We start from the raw sequence: 19,037 nt of genomic DNA on the forward strand, positions 1-19,037 counted from the left end.
TGCATCTTCAAAAAAATCAGAAAAATCATGCTATGTCTTATTTTCAGGGTATGTCTAATTTTCAGGGAAACAGGGTAGTAAGAGAAAAGACGTCTCCCTGTGAGAGCTTTAAAGAATAGTGTTGGGCGAACCAAAACAGTCAAACCTTGTTTCGGGTTGACTTTGGCAAAACTTTCAGTTTGGCAGGAACCTGCAGCTAAGGCAGTTCATTTTAGTTGAACCTTCTCCCTTAAAAGGTGGTCTAATGTGGCTTAGTAGTTAGCACTGTCACCTTGCTGCACTGCGGTCCAAGGTTCAAATCTGACCAAGGACAACATCTGCATGGAGATTGTATGGTCTTCTTGAGTAATGTAATGTATGCACTTTAAGGTAATTATTATGAAGAAACACATACAAACACAGGGATAAACATACAAACTCCATGCAGATCTCCTTGGACAGATCTGAATCTAGGACACCGCTGCAAAGCAACAGTGCTAAGTACTGAGCCCCCATGCTCCTTCCTTCCCTGGAGGAGGAGTGGATGATCCTGTTGGCCTCCTTCAGAGTAAGAAGAAACACAGTGGCGAGTGACTACTGAGAAACTTCTCATTCAGTGCCCTATCAGGGGCTGTGTGTGCATGGGACAACAGTTGCCCATAACTGCTCGTTTGAGTGATTAGTTGGCCCATGTAAAGGTATCTTCAGACTCCTGATGCATACTTATGCACAGGGTGCATCAGGTAGTAAGTGCAGTGGTTGGTCTATCTTTGTGTGTCCAGGCCTGAAGGATCGCGGTGATCACTCTCAGGTCCTGGCAGTGTGCTATATAAAGCATAACTTCATTTAATTCTGGGGCACACCACCTTCCGAGCTTCAGCCCTCGGGAAGCAGCAACAGAAGGGAGGTGCTACCCAAAAGGACAGGCATTCCTACAGGAGGTGCTACCCAACAAGGGAGGTGCAATGCATGCAGGTAAGTTACACTTGTTATTCAAGAATACATCCTGCCAAGTCTGAAGCTCTTAAAAGAGCACAAAGCTGACCGAGTTATCCTTCGTAGTGGGGGAGTTTCCTGGAGACCAAATTTTGTCATTTTGTCCAAATTCTTTTATTCTTATCAGTGTAAGAATGTAAGCACTAGAGATGAGCGAGTATACTCGCTAAGGCACATTACTCAAGCGAGTAGTGCCTTAGCCAAGTATCTCCCCGCTCGTCTCTAAAGATTCGGGGGCGGGCGGGGAGATCTCTCTCCCTCTCTCACCCCGCTCCCCGCCGCAACTCACCTGTCACCCACGCCGGCCCCTGAATCTTTAGAGACGAGCGGGGAGATACTCGGCTAAGGCACTACTTGCTCGAGTAATGTGCCTTAGCGAGTACGCTCGCTCATCTCTAGTAAGCACGCATCACATTATCTATTCATTCATCAATTTTAGGCCGGTTTCACACGGGCGATAAAATTATGTGAGATTTGTGCATTGCGAGATGCACAAATATTAATCTCATTCATTTGAATGGGTTCATACACACAAGCGATGTTTTCCTGCATAGCACCGCAATGCAATGCTATGCGAGAGACACATCACAGCATGTTCTATCATCCTGCGATATTGCCCATTGCTTCCATTGCTGCTGCTGGCCCCATTGAAAGCAATGGGAGAACACTGTTCTTATGTGACAGCAGCGGCAGGGAATTCCTTCATCCCTGCAGTGAATCCCCTGCCACTGCTGTCACAGAGTATAGCAGTGTTCTCCCATTGCTTTCAATGAGGCCGGCCCCATTGCGATAGGATGAAGGCATTTCCTGCTGTGATGCCAGCCAACCTGGTCGTGTGCATTCGGCCTTGCATCCATATTTAATTTGTATTTTGTCTGAAAAATGGAATATACAGCAGAAAAAAAAGAGCTTAAAAGATTCAGCAAAAAAAACCAAAAAACTAAACAAAACTGTTACAGTCAGGCTGCCTTCCCACGGCCATCAGAATCACGCAAGATTTGTGCGTTGAGGGATGCGCAAATATGAACCCTAAGCGCCCACTGTTTTCACATGCTAGGTGCACGCGATACGATGCAAGGTCTCTCATTGAAAACAATGGGAGAAACTCTGCGAACCTGAGTTGCCAGCAATGGCAGAGGTTCCCTTCATCCCCGAAATGATGTGAGGCTGTTTCAACATGAAAACGTCTCGTATCCTCGGGGAATTCACGGCCCGATATCGAGCTCCCAGCGTGAAGTGAGGAGAATCTGTGATGTTTTCTACATGTAGTCTCACCTGGGGGGTTATCTGTAGGGATCTCCTCCTTACACGGCTGATCCCCCCTCACATGTGTCTCTGTAGCATCAATAGGGATCGGATCTTCCTCCAGTTTCACCAGCTGTGAAATAAATATTGTAAAAGTCATCACACAGTTGGAGAAATTGTGTGGAAGGTTTTATATGGCCAGAAAAGGTCATTAATTAGTATGAGGAGCCGGAATGACATGACAGCAGTAGTGATCTGGGCCAAATAGCTGCAGGTCTCCTGTATAACTCCAACCTGTTGCTTCTTTATTCCCACCAGAAGTCTCCAGAACCAGAAAATAGTGATAAGATGCGGAGATCTAATGTCTGCGGTCGGCTGTAATCCTGCCATCTCCAGCTTTCTCATTACACAAGTATCAATCATATAATAAGACTAAACACAAGACCTTCCCAGCTGTCCTACAGACCAGAGGGGAGATTTCATGAGACCTTCTCTCCATCTACCTGATCATCCTGTGGAAGAAGAGGCTGGGGACATCTCTCCGCTGCTGTTCTCTTACTGGATCTACCTGCAGAAAACACAGACAGCCACTGAATTCATTCTCTACATACAAATAATAAAGGCCGTGTGGATTTAGTCCTGTCTATTACCTGGTGATAGGGGGGGCTGGTGGTCCTCCATCATAACGTCCTTGTATAGATCCTTGTGTCCTTCTAAATACTCCCACTCCTCCATGGAGAAATAGACAGTGACGTCCTGACACCTTATAGGAACCTGACAACACAATGATACCGTCATCACCCAGACACGTTATACCGCCATAGTGTTACTGTATAATGTCCCAGCATTCCCAGCAGCGTCACCTCTCCAGTCAGCAGCTCAATCATCTTGTTGGTGAGCTCTAGGATCTTCTGCTCACTGATCTCCTCCAGTATCAGGGGGTGAGGTGGAGGCCCTGTGATTGGGCTCAGGGGTCTTCCCCATCCATCAGACACCGGGGCCTGACAGCCATCACTAGAAGTCTTCTTCACTACCGTGTAATCCTGTTTATGGGGAAACACATGTCAAGTACTTGACAAAGACTCCATGAGTCGAAACGTCGTTTGTCTGTGTTGGGAGGAATAAAGGATCACCTTATTTGCACCTGAACTGCTGCCTCCGTTGCTATTTCTCTGGATTTGCTACATTTTTGGTCTACTTTTGGATCAGGACCACGTGGGGCTTTGCTGGAGACCTGTCCGACCCAATGTGGGCATAAATTGTGCTGCTAACAAATTGACTTTGTATACTATTGTTCTCCTTGACGGGCTTTGCTTACCCAGATGAAGCAGTAATGTCGTGTCAACAACATATGACTGCAGCAGATAATTACTGGCTACAGCATTAATAATACCATATAATTACTGCTATATAGGCCAGCAGTCACATTTGTCGACTTGACATCATTGCTGTATCTGGATAAATAAAACAGCAGCATTAGATCAGCGCTCCAGATGGAGACCAAAGTGGTCATCAATCTGCCCACTCCTTTTCAAATGGCGACAAGATTTTTTAGTCTTGTCACCATTTGCTAATAGCAACAACACAGCATGTGACTATAATGAAATAAATATTCATCTGCATCAGTTTGAAAGAGTTAGAGAGAGTTCCAACATCCACAAGTGCGCTGATTGCCCTGCTCTGTTTTTCCTCCCTGTTATTCGCCTAAGGCTACGTGCATGCGGTGAGTATCTCGCACGAGTTTTGTGGGTTGCAAGATGCGCGAATATGAACTCCATCCTTTTGAGTCATTCACATACAGACGTCACCTGTGAGTCACTAAAGGTAACTGTACTGTAATCACTTACACGATCCACAGAGCTTATGTAGAACTGCCATCTACCACATAATATGAGTGAGTTACTGTACGACCTGAGAGCATGTAGGGTCAGACTATTGAGGCATACCATGTACAGTGTGCATCAGGTCGTCAGAGAAGTAGTTTGGCCATCTTTGTTTCTCCAGGCCTAGAGGGTCCCTTTAAAGGTGGTTGTCCAGTTTTTAAACTATTCATGCCCTATCCTCAGAATAGGTCATTAAGAGTAGTTTGACAGCTGTCTGTCAACCAGGACCCTCGTTGAAAACCTCTTAGCCGGTCGGTGCGCCAATGTGCTTTGCTGATTTTTACAGCAAGCAGATAGCTCCGTTTCCATTGCAGTGGCAGAATTTGGAATTACAGGCGAAGTTCCTATTCATTTCACTGGGAAATTAGCCTACAATACCGAGCCCGGTGTCGAACGGAGCTGTCTGCTTACTGCAGAAATCAGCTCAGCGCATAAGCGCATCAACTAGCAAACAGCTGATTAGTTAATTCCATATCTGGAAGCCATCAACTGTTTCTGATAGCTAACAGCCACTGGTAACTGCCACGATTAGGTGTTTAGGTGCCGCTGACAAAGCTGACCGCGCATCTAAGCAGGCAGCAGGACTCCTTCCTGCACCTCATCGACAACCCCCAATGGTACAATCTGAGGGTGCTGATGGGCTAGCATCACAGTCTGGAGCCTGCTAAGGGCTCCCATGCATAGATGCCTGTCATCAGAATTTGTTGTATACTGCAAAACTGAAGTACTCGAGTATAAAGTATGAGCGATTAAATGACTGCAAGTTCGAGTCCCCTGTGTGAATAATAAAAGCGTAAAAAAAGTTAAAAAAAAAAAAAAATCAAAACCTTTTCCCATTTTTCCTATAAAATACTAAACAATTAGAAAACCCCACATACTATGTATATATAATAAAATATTACAATACTAATCCTGCATAGCGAAGGCCGTAATAATAAAAAAAAAGGGAATGGAATGCTAGAATTACAATTCTTGTTGGAATCCCGGCTCCACAAAAAATTTGAATAATAAATGATCAAAAATATTTTAATGAATGTAACATTTTATTGTATGTAACGCAAAATGGTGGTAATAAAAAACTACAGCTACATTTACACTGGACGAATGTCGGGCAAACGATGCCCATCACTCATCCCTGCACTTACTTACTGTCACACAGGATCGAGTACTGCTGGCTCACTCATAGAGCAGCCAGAAGGGGGTCGGAGGGCTGGAGGACATTTCTCTCCTGGCTCTCCCCTGCCCCTCTCCATTCACTTAACACAGCGGCTGTTCAGTATTGAACAGCTGCTGTTTTCACTGAGCAATCATTGTCTATCGTTTAAGCTGCATAAAATCCTAAACAATAATTGTTCAGTGTAAACAGCAGCTGTTCAGTACTAAATGGCCGCTGTGTTAAAGGGGTTGTCCTGCGCCGAACCGTTTTTTAAAAAAAATTCAATAGGCCCCCCCGTTCGGCGCGAGACAAACCCAATGCATGTGTTAAAAAAAAAAAACCGTTTAGTACTTACCCGAATCCCCGCGCTGCGGCGACTTCTTCCTTACCTTAGCAAGATGGCCGCCGGGATCTTCACCCACGATGCACCGCGGGTCTTCTCCCATGGTGCACCGTGGGCTCTGTGCGGTCCATTGCCGATTCCAGCCTCCTGATTGGCTGGAATCGGCACACGTGACGGGGCGGAGCTACGCGATGATGCGTAGAAGGGGGCGGAGCCAGAACTCCACTCGTGCCGAGACCCAAGAGAAGGGAGAAGACCCTTCTGCGCAAGCGCGTCTAATCGGGAGATTAGATGCTGAAATTAGACGGCACCATGGAGACAGGGACACCAGCAACGGAACAGGTAAGTGAATAAGTTCTGTATGGCTCATATTTAATGCACGATGTACATTACAAAGTGCATTAATATGGCCATACAGAAGTGCTTACCGTCACTTGCTTTCTCGGTACAACCCCTTTAAGTGAATGGAGAGGGGCAGGGGAGAGCGAGGAGAGAACTCTCCTCCAGCTGCCACGGCCTCCTGCTGAGCGAGCCAGTGATACTCGCTCCTGTGCAGGAGCACGGGAGCGAGTACACACAGGGACGAGTGTCGGGCATCGTTTGCCTGACATACGTCCAGTGTAAATGGGCCTTTACTCTAAAATAAAAAAGTTAGAGGTCTTGCGATGGAAAGCAATTTTTGTTTAAGAAAAATTATTTACATTTTAAAAATAGGGGGAAAAGCCTATATAAAATTCAGTATCCTCCTAATTGTACTAATCCATAGAACAGACAGGGATGAAAAAAAAACGCACAAAAATGACAAATCTCTGGTCCTGAAAGGATTAACATTAGAGTTGAGCGAACATACTCTGCCAAGTTTGATGCTTGTTTGAGTATTAGCTTACTCGATGGTGCTCATTACTTGAGCGAGCATCAAGCAGTGTTCGACCCCGCCCCAGTATTTGGCTCCTCCCCGCCGCGACGCAGCACGCGTCAATACCAAATTTTTTAAGAGAGACAGAGACACAAACACAGAGAAACCTAGAGAAAAAAAAAAACTCGGCACCCAGCGTCCAACATACAAAATGCTCGAGTCTCCTATTGTAGTCAATGGGGTTCGTTGAGTAGAGCTCTTGAATTTTACGAAAAGCTCGACTCGAATAACGCGGACCCGAGCATTTGGGTGCTCGCTCATCTCTAGTTAACATAGATAAGACTGATGGAACGTGACGTCACCCCCAGAATCTCTCACCTCTCCTGTAAGCTGGAAGAGTATCTCTAGGGTGAGGGTGAATATACTCTCCGCCATCTTGTCCCGGTTCCTCTCCATCCTTGTCGGGTCAATCAGGATAATTATCTGATATAGAAGATATCAGCCGAGGATCCTGAATGGGAAGAAGACGAGACAATGTAACATCATATAAAATCCCCTATAATAATACAATTACTAGAGATAAAGTGTAGGCCTTCTGTTCTCTCTTTATGCAGGTTGGATCAGGAGGTGAATAGTTTGCCAGGGCCGTTCCTCCATGTTGGGGGCCACAGCATGTCACATCTCCTCTATAGCAGATCAGGGGCCACAACGGTGATGTCAGTATAAAGCAGTAAATCTAGAGGTCAGACAGCGACTTCCCAAGTCCTCTCACCTGGCATCACAAGAGTTAATAAATACAGATCAGCTTGGCGCTTCAATATTAAAGGGAAGTCAAGGTGCGACACCAACTGTCTGCATAGAGCCAATAAGACATGGTAGAGGCCAATCCGTAGACATCACAACGCTCCACGCTACTTCCTGGAAAAAAAAACACAAAAAAAAGCCCTCGAACAGCTTGATCAATGGCGAAAATTAAATTTAAAAAAAAGTGTTGGAACTAAAGGGGTTTTCTAGGGAGAATACTAGTGATGACCTGGTCCCCGGTTACGTCATCAATGGTTGATTGGCTGGAGTCCGTGGCTTGGGACCCCGATTGATCAGCATTGGGCGCCCATCAACAGTGTCACTATTACACAGTGGTTGGAGCGGAAGTCCCTGCGCCAATCTCCATGTAGTGGCCGGCGCTTGTAACTGCAGGCATGGCTCACGTTAATTTCAACGAGAGCCATACTTGCAGTTACAAGCACCAGCCACTACATAGAGGTCGGAGCAGAGACTGCTGCAGAGAGAGGGCGGGAGCTCAGAGCACTGATCCCGACTCTTCCAGCCTCCTTCCCCTGCAGAGAGGGAGCACCAAGTTGTGATTTTCGTGCGATGCATTTTTAACATTAGAAACTCCTGCTGACTTCGCGGGAACAAAGACACAATTTTGCCGTGATTTTCTTGCGGTGATGTCACAATCACCCGTTTGAAACCACCCTGAATCTGTCCCAGTGACCCCAAGACAGATGATGGAAGATTCATAAAACAGTCCCTGTCGCACATATCAACCAATCACAATCCAGCTTATAATTCCAACAGAGCTCTTCATGAGAGCTGCGCTGTCATTGGCTGCTATGGGCTCCCATCAATCTGCCCCAGTCAGGGCTGCTAACCTGAATTCTTCATTTTTTGGGGACAACTGATCTGTAAACTCACAGACAGCAAGACTTTTTATACATTGAAAAACCATCCCGAATGATAAAGCAGGTCAGATACGAATATGATGATCTATACGACATATGGGTGTGGATACCACCAGGCCGATACATGACATATGTCACATGTGACCTCCCCCCAGTAGCCCCAGCAATAATAGTGCCCCCCACAGAAGCCCCAATAGTACTGCGCTCCCCTAAGACCCATAAACTTACCCTCCTCCTGGTCTCCACAGCCGGAGGCACACATTGCCGTCAGTGTGTGCATCCAGCTGCGGCACCACAGAGTGATTACTGGACGGGAACCTGCAGCACAAGGTCCCAAAGCGGGACTGTCCTGCATAAATAGGGACATCTGGTCACCTTAGGAATACAGAAGAAAGCAAGTGTGCAGGGTCATTGGCCCACACACTGCGGGCTCACACATGTAGAATCTGCCCCCCAGTGCTGGTGACCCCACATACCTCCACCTGCAGCCGGACAGGAGCCGTGGGGTTGTTCTGTGCTTACAGGACCTGTGATGATGTCACCATCATGTGATCAGTGTGTGGGAGGAGACAAGGGGTCACATGACCAGGTCTATCTGCTCAGTGGATGCAGGACTCTGCTGTGTGAGGATGTATTCAGAGAGTGGATGGAGCAGAGCCGAGTGTGTGTGAGACGGAGGAGCGGAGCCGAGGGTGTGTGAGACGGAGGAGCGGAGCCGAGGGTGTGTGAGACGGAGGAGCGAAGCCGAGTGTGTGTGAGAAGGAGGAGCGGAGCCGAGTGTGTGTGAGACGGAGGAGCGGAGCCGAGGGTGTGTGAGACGGAGGAGCGGAGCCGAGGGTGTGTGAGACGGAGGAGCGGAGCCGAGCGTGTGTGAGACGGAGGAGCGGAGCCGAGCGTGTGCGAGACGGAGGAGCGGAGCCGAGCGTGTGCGAGACGGAGGAGCGGAGCCGAGCGTGTGCGAGACGGAGGAGCGGAGCCGAGTCTGTGCGAGACGGAGGAGCGGAGCCGAGTCTGTGCGAGACGGAGGAGCGGAGCCGAGTGTGTGCGAGACGGAGGAGCAGAGCCGACCGTGTGAGGCGGAGGAGCGGAGCCAAGTGCGTGTGAGACGGAGGAGTGGAGCCGAGCGCGTGTAAGACGGAGGAGCGGAGCCGAGCGTGTGCGAGACGGAGGAGCGGAGCCGAGCGTGTGTGAGACAGGGGAGCGGAGCTGAGCGTGTGCGAGACGGAGGAGCGGAGCCGGGCGTGTGCGAGATGGAGGAGCGGAGCCGAGTGTGTGTGAGACGGAGGAGCGGAGCCGAGTGTGTGCGAGACGGAGGAGCGGAGCCGAGTGTGTGTGAGACGGAGGAGCGGAGCCGAGCGTGTGCGAGACGGAGGAGCGGAGCCGAGTCTGTGCGAGACGGAGGAGCGGAGCCGAGTCTGTGCGAGACGGAGGAGCGGAGCCGAGTGTGTGCGAGACGGAGGAGCAGAGCCGACCGTGTGAGGCGGAGGAGCGGAGCCAAGTGCGTGTGAGACGGAGGAGTGGAGCCGAGCGCGTGTAAGACGGAGGAGCGGAGCCGAGCGTGTGCGAGACGGAGGAGCGGAGCCGAGCGTGTGTGAGACAGGGGAGCGGAGCTGAGCGTGTGCGAGACGGAGGAGCGGAGCCGGGCGTGTGCGAGACGGAGGAGCGGAGCCGAGTGTGTGTGAGACGGAGGAGCGGAGCCGAGCGTGTGCGAGACGGAGGAGCGGAGCCGAGTGTGTGTGAGACGGAGGAGCGGAGCCGAGCGTGTGCGAGACGGAGGAGCGGAGCTGAGTGTGTGCGAGACGGGGGAGCGGAGCCGAGCGCGTGTGAGACAGAGGAGCGGAGCCGAGCGCGTGTGTGAGACGGAGGAGCGGAGCCGAGCGCGTGTGTGAGACGGAGGAGCGGAGCCGAGCGCGTGTGTGAGACGGAGGAGCGGAGCCGAGCGCGTGTGAGACGGAGGAGCGGAGCCGAGCGCGTGTGAGACGGAGGAGCGGAGCCGAGCGTATGCGAGACGGAGGAGCGGAGCCGAGCGTGTCTGAGACGGAGGAGCGGAGCAGAGCGTGTGTGAGACGGAGGAGTGGAGCCGAGCGTGTGCGAGACAGGAGCGGAGCGAAGTGTGTGCGAGATGGAGGAGCGGAGCCGAGTGTGTGCGAGATGGAGGAGCGGAGCCGAGTGTGTGCGAGATGGAGGAGCGGAGCCGAGTGTGTGCGAGATGGAGGAGCGGAGCCGAGTGTGTGCGAGATGGAGGAGCGGAGCCGAGCGTGTGCGAGATGGAGGAGCGGAGCCGAGCGTGTGTGAGACGGAGGAGCGGAGCCGAGCGTGTGCGAGACGGAGGAGCGGAGCCGAGCGTGTGCGAGACAGGAGCGAAGTGTGTGCGAGATGGAGGAGCGGAGCCTACAAGGAGGCTGTATATGTGTGTTTAGTGTCTATTTTGGGGGGCGTGCATGTGTGTAATGTTCGAGATTGGCTGTGGTCTCAGCGGTGAGAACCCCACCAATCAGAGGGTTATCTCACAGGGTTTGGATAGGGGTTAATGTGTAATCTTGGTACAACCCCTTTATTTCCTTAGTGACCAGCCAGTTGCCTTTTTACATCCCAGCTGGCTGAGCTGTAATCCATAGGCCTGTAAAAATACGCTCGCCATGTGGATTAAATCTGCGGGGGGCTGTGAGCATGACAGCTCCCTGCTCTCAGCTGCCAGAGGTAACCAACAACCTGGAGGATTTGTCATGAGGGGCTGCAAAATGTGACCCCGGTCACACGATCCTGTTATCCAATGGAATAGTAAATAAAAAGTCAAATAAAGTTAAAGTTTCAGCTCTCCTCAGATCGCATTCATGAGGGAAACTAAAATTACTCCCTCCCATCCTCCGTGATGTCCCGTAGCAATCTGGTCCTGAAAGGACCTGCCGCCATGTTCTGCACATGTGCGCCAAAGTAGCAGCGCATGTGCAGAAGACGCGATTGGTCTGGGAGATTGGAAATCTCCTTGACTAGCACGGGTAGCCGAGAGCAGGGAGATGTCACCGTCGACCATGGCATGCAGTTCCCGGTCACATGATAGTCGTTATCCAATGGATAACGGCGATCATGTAAAGTAGCAAAAAAAATTAAGTTTCATCTCTCCTCATGGATCATATTCATAAGGGACGATGAAATTACGTACCTAAAGCCCCCAGATTTAAATCGCTGAGGATTGCTGGGGAAATTTACAATCTCCCTGATAACTGCATTGTGTACGAGCTGCGGATACCCGCGTCATCGTTAAGCGACGGCATGAAAAATATAAACAGAAAAAGGTGCATTGCGCATGACCGCCTGTGTTGTACACAGTTATACGCAGTACATTACACGGCAGGGCTCGCAGCTGGGATGCGCTCCTAGCCTCCACAAGCGGATTCCACATCCGGCCATGTGAGTATGGCGTTATTCAGACCGCTACCTGTAATCCGTAATTTACAAGCCCCGGGAACGCTCGCCTTCCTGCAGTTCCAGGAGCAGCTTGTTGAGCGTCTTCTGTGTGAGACCGCCGCACCTCAGCAAGCTTACAGAGACTCAGAGATGGCACTTTACACCCCGTCCCTGCCGCTGAGGTCAAGAAATACCCCCCAAAAAAGTGTTGGGTTTGCAGCAAATATGGGAGGAGGATGGATAAGATTTAGGGCAGGGGGGGGGGTTCATGCATTTTAGGGAGTCGATGTTTTTTCCGCACAAGTGAGCAATGGGGCCTAGAATGTATCCAGTTGTGCCCTGAAAGTCAACGAGTGTTCCCTCCATTATAGGCCTAGCCATGTGTTCAGTAAGCAGATTGGGGCTACAATATATATGTTTCTGAACACAGGACAAACGAGGTAATCCATTTTGGGGTGAAAGTCTTCGTTTATATATGTGTGCTGTACAAAAAAAACTTTTTTTTAAAATGACACAACTGCTCAAAAAAATAAAAATCATAATTTTTTTCTTCTGCTTTGCTTAGATTCATTCAAAAACTGTGGGGTCAAAATATGCAGTACACCCCTAGATGAATTTGTTAAGGGCTCTAGTTTTCAAAATGGGGTCATTTGTGGGGGTTATCTGTCGTTTTGCAAAAATATGACATTTTATTCTTTCTCCTCAAAATTGCATTAACTCCTGAAAAAAAACTGTGGGGTCAAAATACTCCTGACCCCCTCAGTGAATACATTAAGATGTGTATTTTTTAAGACAGGGTCACTTGTGGGGGTATCTATCATTCTGACACCTATGAGCCTTTGCAATCTTGGCTTGGTGCAGGAAAACAAAATGTTCCTCGAAATGTTAATCACTAATTTTAAATTTACCTGTCCTAAATTGCAGTTGAAAATGTAAAAAAAAAGAAAATTTTTTGAAAATGTTCCTAATTTTAGTGCTTTTAATAGATTTACACAAACTGTAATCAGTCTATTTTTACCACCTAAATGAAGTACAATATGTGGTGAAAAAACAATGTCAGAATCACTGGGATACGCAAAACCTTTATGGGGTTATTCTATGTTAAAGTGACATGTCAGATTTCAAAAATATCCCCTGGTCATTAAGGCGGAAAACGGCTTAGTCACTAAGGGGTTAATGATAATGCTTCCGTCTGGTTCTCCTCCTATCTCTGTGACCACTCGATCAGTATAACATTTGCCAGCTCTACTTTTTCTTTTCCTCTTGATATTAAGGTTTCTCGGGGCTTGGTCCTATGTCTCCTCTTTTCAACGTACGCAGCCCCTTTTGGACAAACTACCAGCAGATTTGGATTTCAGCACCATCTCAATGTCGATGGCAATCAATTATATATTTATTCCCAAGACATCACCGATTCACTACTGCAAAATACCAGTGATAGTTTTCCACTGTTTATAACATCAAATTCTCTCTCACAATCTACCATGCAAAAGTAAAAAAAAAATTGTGTTTCCGCTATCTACCAGCCTACCTAATTCTGATATTTCCACCTTAGTATAAGGTGTTACCTTCAGGTGGAAGCTCAAAGCTCAAGGACCTGGGTGCAAAAGTTCACCTCGGGTTTTCCCCACCACCACCTGTACCCATACCCATACCTAAACCACATTATATACAACTGCAAAACAAATTTATATACATGATCTAGCCCCCTGGCATAAGCTTTTTATACTCATCCAGTCCAGCCTATCAACCCCAATGTTGATCCAGAGGAAGGCAAAAAGACCTGCAATGAGGTAGAAGCCAATTTTTCCCACTTAAGGGAAAAAAATTCCTTCCCCGCCCCAATTTGACAATTGGAATAATTCATGGATCACCGATCCATCTAAAGTTATTATTAATAACTATAAATGAGCGAGCATGGTCGTCTGAGCTTGATGCTCGTTCGAGCATTAGCATACTTGAAAGTACTCGTTACTCAAGCGAGCACCACACTTTGTTCGAGAAAATTTCACCCTCTCCTCCCCACATGTTTAGCGGCTTTTTTAGCCGATGAACAAGCAGGGGAGTCTTTGGGACCTCCTGCTATGATGTGCCAACCCTGTGCTCGTCTATAGCAGTGATTGGCTGGCCAGATCAGGTGACCTAGGATCATAAAAACTCAGGTCACCTGATGCTCGCCTCACATGGAGGCTGGATTAGCTGAGGGACAGAGCTGCTGTGAATGAGGTAGAGCGTTAGTGTAGGTTAGATCCATTATCCATGAGCCCAACAGTCCTTTTTAGGACTACAACTCCACTTTTGTGCATAATCAGTTTGGCTGCCTGGGACCAGTAGTGCGCACAAAGCATTCACAAGCATCCCGGCTGTATAGTGCATACTGTTACTGGTTCTATAGAGTATACTTCTACTGGTGTACACAGACTATATAGGAACTAACAAAACTCTCATTTTTCATTTTTTTATTTGTTTTAAAGCATTTGCATAATAGGCCCATGTGTGTGTCCTGTTGATCCACACTATATAACAAGACTGTACTCATTTTACACGGTCTATTTTTGGCTTAAAGCATACGTAAAATACCCTTAGTCTGTGTCCTGTCAATCCGCACTATATAACAAGACTGTACTCATTTTACACGGTGTATTTTTGGCTTAAAGAGTACATAAAATACCCTTAGTCTGTGTCCTGTCAATCCTCACTATATAACAAGACTGTACCCATTTTACACTGTCTATTTTTGGCTTAAAGCTTACCAAAATGCCTCACAGTTTGCGTAGCATTTTTACGCAGTGCATTATACAACATGATCAACACTAGGGGTAAGGGTCGAGGACGTGGACGTAGATGTGGGCGTCCGAATGAGGGTGTGGGCAGAAGCCGAGGTCCTGGGCGGGGTGAAACAGTGCCTGCTACTGAGAGAGAAGTATATCTACGCTCCATAGCTTCATTTCACAGTTTGCAGGTCCGCGTGGTACACCATTATTAAAATGACAACAGTGCGATTAGGTGATGAGGTGGATAGTGGATAACGCGTTAATTACCATCTGTGAGCACGTCACCTGCAGTCGGTAGCTCGAGGCGCTGCAGCACTGCCATGGGGAAGCGTCAGCAGGCCGTGCTGAAACTACTGAGCTTAGGTGACAAGAGGCACACCGCCCAAGAGCTGTTACAGGGTTTGACTGAGCTGACAGATCTGTGGCTTACGCTGCTGATTCTCCACCCAGGCATGGTCATGTGTGACAATGAGCATAACCTGGTGGTGGCTCTGCAGCTTGGCAGAGTAACACACGTTCCATGCCTCGCCCACATGTTCAATCTGGTGGTTCAGCACTTTCTTAAAAACTACCCCAATTTGTCTGAGCTGCTCAGCAAGGTACATCACGTGTGCGCACAACTGACTGTTGTGCGACGTGCCCACGCGCTGGGATTCAACTTTGCACATGTTGGCCAGGGTTTACGAGCAGTGTAGAGCCATTGTTGAATACCAGCTGCAACATGCCCATCGGAATGGTAGTCAGCCTCTGCACTTCTTCACAGAAGAGTGGGCATGGATGTCTGACATCTGTCAGGTGTTAGGAAACTTTAAGGAGTCAACACAAATGGTAAGCGGTGATGCCGCCATTATCAGCGTAACCATCCCGCTGCTTTGCCTGCTGAGAAGGTTGCTGCTAAGCATTAAGGCCCACGCTTTGCGGATAGAACAGAAGATGGGGATGACAATATGCCTCTTGATAGCCAGACAACCCTCTGGTCTGTTTCTTAGCGCGTATTGGAAGAGGAGGAGGAGGAGGGGGAAGAGACTGCTGCCCACACTGCAGACAGTACCCATGCTACTTCCTTCACATCTGTTCAGTGTGTATAGGCTGAAAAGGAGGAGGAGGAGACTGAAAGTCATCCTCCTAGTGAGGACAGCGATGTGTTGTGTACTGGGACTCTGGCACACATGGCTGACTTCATATTAAGCTGCCTTTCCTGTGACCCTCACATTAGACGCATTCTGGCCAACACAGATTACTGGGTGTTCATCCTTCTCGACCCACGGTATAAGGAGAACCTTTCCACTCTCATTCCCGAAGAGGAAAGGAGTACGAGAGTGATGCAATACTACAAGGCCCTGGTGGAAAAGCTGATACTAAACTTCCCATCTGGCAATGCTAGCGGTAGAGGACGTAGTTCAGTGGCCAACAAGCAGGGGAGACTCAGGGAACAGGCAGCATGTCCAGCGCAGGCAGGGGAGCACTCTCCAAGGCCTTTGCCAGTATTATGGCACCCCAGCCAGACTGTGTCACCGCTCCCCAGTCAAGGCTAAGTAGGAGGGAACACTGTAAAAAGATCATGAGGGAGTACATAGCCAACCGTACCAACGTCCTCCATGATCCCTCTGCTCCATATAACTATTGGGTGTCAAAGCTAGACACGTGGTATGAACTTGTGCTGTACGCCTTGGAGCTGCTAGCATGTTATCAGAGAGGGTGTTTAGTGCTGCTGGAGGGATTACCACGGAGAAGTGTACCCGCCTGTCAACTGACAGCGCAGACAGGCTTACACTCATAAAGATGAACAAAGGCTGGATTTCCCCAGACTTCTCTTCTCCACTAGTGGAAAGCAACTTAACATAAAGTATCTTTAAGCTGAAACTGGATTACCATGTACCCTCTATCACCCCAAAAAAGGGTAGAAATAGCTTGATCTATCCTTTTCTGATCCTCCTCCTCCTCCTAATCCAGCATGTCAGCACTCTGAACAGCCAATTCTTCAGAGGGCCAAAAGGCTCTGCAAAAACTATTATTTTTCGGAGGGCTGCCTCCAGGCCCTGTCAAAATATTTTTTTCTGAGGGCCGCCTCCAGGTTCTTGCCCCCTATTATGAAGAGGTTCACCACTAGAGTTCAGCAAACGTGCTGGTTCCAGCTTAATACACCCACAAATGTATCACAGCACAGTGTCCAGCTATCTGACACCGAGACAGAATGAATTGTCCTGGTTTGGCCACTAATTTCTTCATGGTACATTCTGTCTTTCCCTGGGGAACTGGTTAAAAAGCCCCTCGGGGAGAGACGGGCTGGGACAGGCTGTAGCTTGCCTGTCAGTGGACCGCCACCTGGATCCCATTAAGCAAGTACGAGCTCTATGTTAAAAAAAATATTTCAGGGGTTCACCTGCACTCTGGGTAACCAAATCTTTCAGGGCTTCGCCTATACTCTTGGTACACAAATTTTTAAGGGGTTCGCCTATACTCTTGGTAAACAAATCTTTCAGGGGTTCACCTATACTCTTGGTAAACAAATACTCTGCACTCTCACTCAAAAAATCTTTCAGGTTCTCACCTGCAATCTTGGTAAAAAAAAAATTATTCTTTTTAAAATGAGTTGTTTTCTTCATAAAAAATGTAGAAATACTCGCCTCTGAGTACTGGCTCCCATCGGCAAAGTAGGCGAAGGGGTGCACCTTACCCCGTTTGGGATGGGTACAGCTGGAAAAAATTTCAGTATGCTGTGGACGCAGGCTCGTGTCTGCGTCCTGGGGGGGATTGGACAGCAATGCCAGCATGTAACACAGGAGAAGAGACAGTGGTGTCACCCGCAGGCGGTGATTGGCCTTCGTTGCTCCTAGTGAGGTGCTTAGCTAAGATGTGCCAGTGCGTGTGCCTTGCTAATTATGGTCTGTCCCAACTAAATTGTGGTGTGCTGGCTTTTGTGGCTAATGAAATGCTGCGATAGAGGTGGCATGGGTTGGCACTTACAATCATACATTAATTTGTCTGCGATTTGTCAGCTATGAAGCACAATTTTAAAAGGGTCACACGGCTTACGGAAACGTATCCCAGCCCAGTGTCCATCTTTGGTCACTAATTTCTTTACAGTTCATGCTGTCTTTCCCGGGGCACTGGTTAACAAGCCCCTCGTGGAGAGGCAGGGGCTGGGACCGCCACCTGAATCCCATCAAGCAAGTACGAGCTGTCGCTCAAAAAAATCTTTCAGGTTTTTACCTGCACTCTTGGTAAACAAATCTTTCAAGGGTGCACCTATACTCTTGGTAAACAAATCCTTTTAGGGGTTCACCTTTACTCTTGGTACACAAATATTTCAGGGTTTCACCCGCACTCTGGGTAAAAAATCTTTTGCTTTAGAATAGGTTGTTGAATTGTGGAGATGTGTAGAAGTACTGGCATCTGAGTCCCCATCTGAGGAATTATGATCATAGGTTAATTTATCAGCAATACCCAAAGGGAGGCAGCAGAGGGGAGGCTGCGGTGCAGTGACTGAGTGCATCCTCGCTCCTTCTCAGCAGTTTGAGAAAACGCGTCAAAGACCACAGCTCTTTCCCATTAGCCCCGACAAGGTGTTTGTCATGACATTGTACGAGGCCTTATTTTACCGCTGTCAGCGCTATCAGGGCAAACAGGCCTGCTCCTTCCACCATCCTGGAAGCAGCGCTTGGCCTGGACTGCCCAGGATTTTCCTCATACTGGTTCTCTGACACCCTCTTCGCATTGCCTCGTGGCTGGGAATGCTCCGTCGAAATCGGCCTCTGCCGACGCTTTTTTGGGCGTCCCCTGGAGCTCGGAGGTTTGGCCCTACCGTGGGGTGTTAGGCGTTTTTTTTCATTTTTTTTCTCTTTGCACGCTTCCTCAACCAGCAGAGGTGTCGTTGTGTGCCTGGCCGTTCGAAGGGGGTGCCTGGGCCGGACAGCAGCCCCCCAGCTACCCCAGCTGGACAGGCAGAGTGGGGACTCAGTGGCTCTGCCCCAAAGGGAGATGGCAGAGGAGTGGCTGCGGTGCGTTGACTCGAGTGTGTGCATCCCCACTTCTCAGCGCTTTGGGAAAATAGGTCAAAGACCGCCAGCTCTTGCCCAGTACTCCCAGACATACGCAGGTTGACCCGAGCCCCCAGGATGAAAGGAGAGGGCCGCTACTCTTTCGCTTGCCGCTCCGCGCGGGGGCGGCATTGGTTCGTCGGACGTCAGGAGCCCGAAGGACCAGCCTATGGTGTCACTGAGCTCCCGTCAGTGAAGTAAGCGAAGGGGTGTGCCTTACCCCATCTGGGATGGGGACAGCTGGACGCTGCGCTGGGAAAAATTTCGGTACACTGTGGACGCAGGCTTGTGTCTGTGTCCTGGGGGGGGGGGGGGGATTGGACAGCAATGCCAGCATGTAACACAGGAGGAGAGGCAGTGGTGTAACCCGCAGGCGGTGATTGGCCTTTGTTCCACCTAGTGTGGTGCTTAGCTAAGATGTGCCAGCGCGTGTGCCTTGCTGATTATGGTCTGGCCCAACTAAATTGTTAGGGGGGTGACCACCAGGCTCTTGCCCACAATTTGGCTTAATAGTGCGACCTGGGAGCCTCAGATGCACCCATGCATGCTGCCCCTGCTGTTCCCTATCCATTTCTGTGGTGTTTCCATCACTTTCTGATGTTTTCAGCCAATTCACACACCCTCCCCTATGCAGAGCATGGGTCACCTTGAAAAATGCTCGAGTCTCCCATT

At 48.9% G+C, this 19,037-nt stretch overlaps 1 protein-coding gene across 1 annotated transcript in view; it reads right to left on the minus strand.

The window, feature by feature from the left end:
- The window catches only part of LOC136626751 (zinc finger protein 850-like), an 85,833-nt gene that overhangs the window by 42,810 nt on the left and 23,986 nt on the right, over positions 1-19,037 (minus strand). Inside the window, exons 9-12 of the mRNA XM_066601757.1 lie at positions 3,084-3,273; positions 2,871-2,994; positions 2,724-2,788; positions 2,251-2,353 (exon numbers count right to left, since the gene is read on the minus strand). Coding sequence (XP_066457854.1) covers positions 2,251-2,353; positions 2,724-2,788; positions 2,871-2,994; positions 3,084-3,273 — 482 coding nt within the window. The remainder of the gene's footprint in view (positions 1-2,250; positions 2,354-2,723; positions 2,789-2,870; positions 2,995-3,083; positions 3,274-19,037) is intronic.

The sequence above is a fragment of the Eleutherodactylus coqui genome, chromosome 4 (assembly GCF_035609145.1).
Source record: "Eleutherodactylus coqui strain aEleCoq1 chromosome 4, aEleCoq1.hap1, whole genome shotgun sequence".
NCBI classification, from domain to species: domain Eukaryota; kingdom Metazoa; phylum Chordata; class Amphibia; order Anura; family Eleutherodactylidae; genus Eleutherodactylus; species Eleutherodactylus coqui.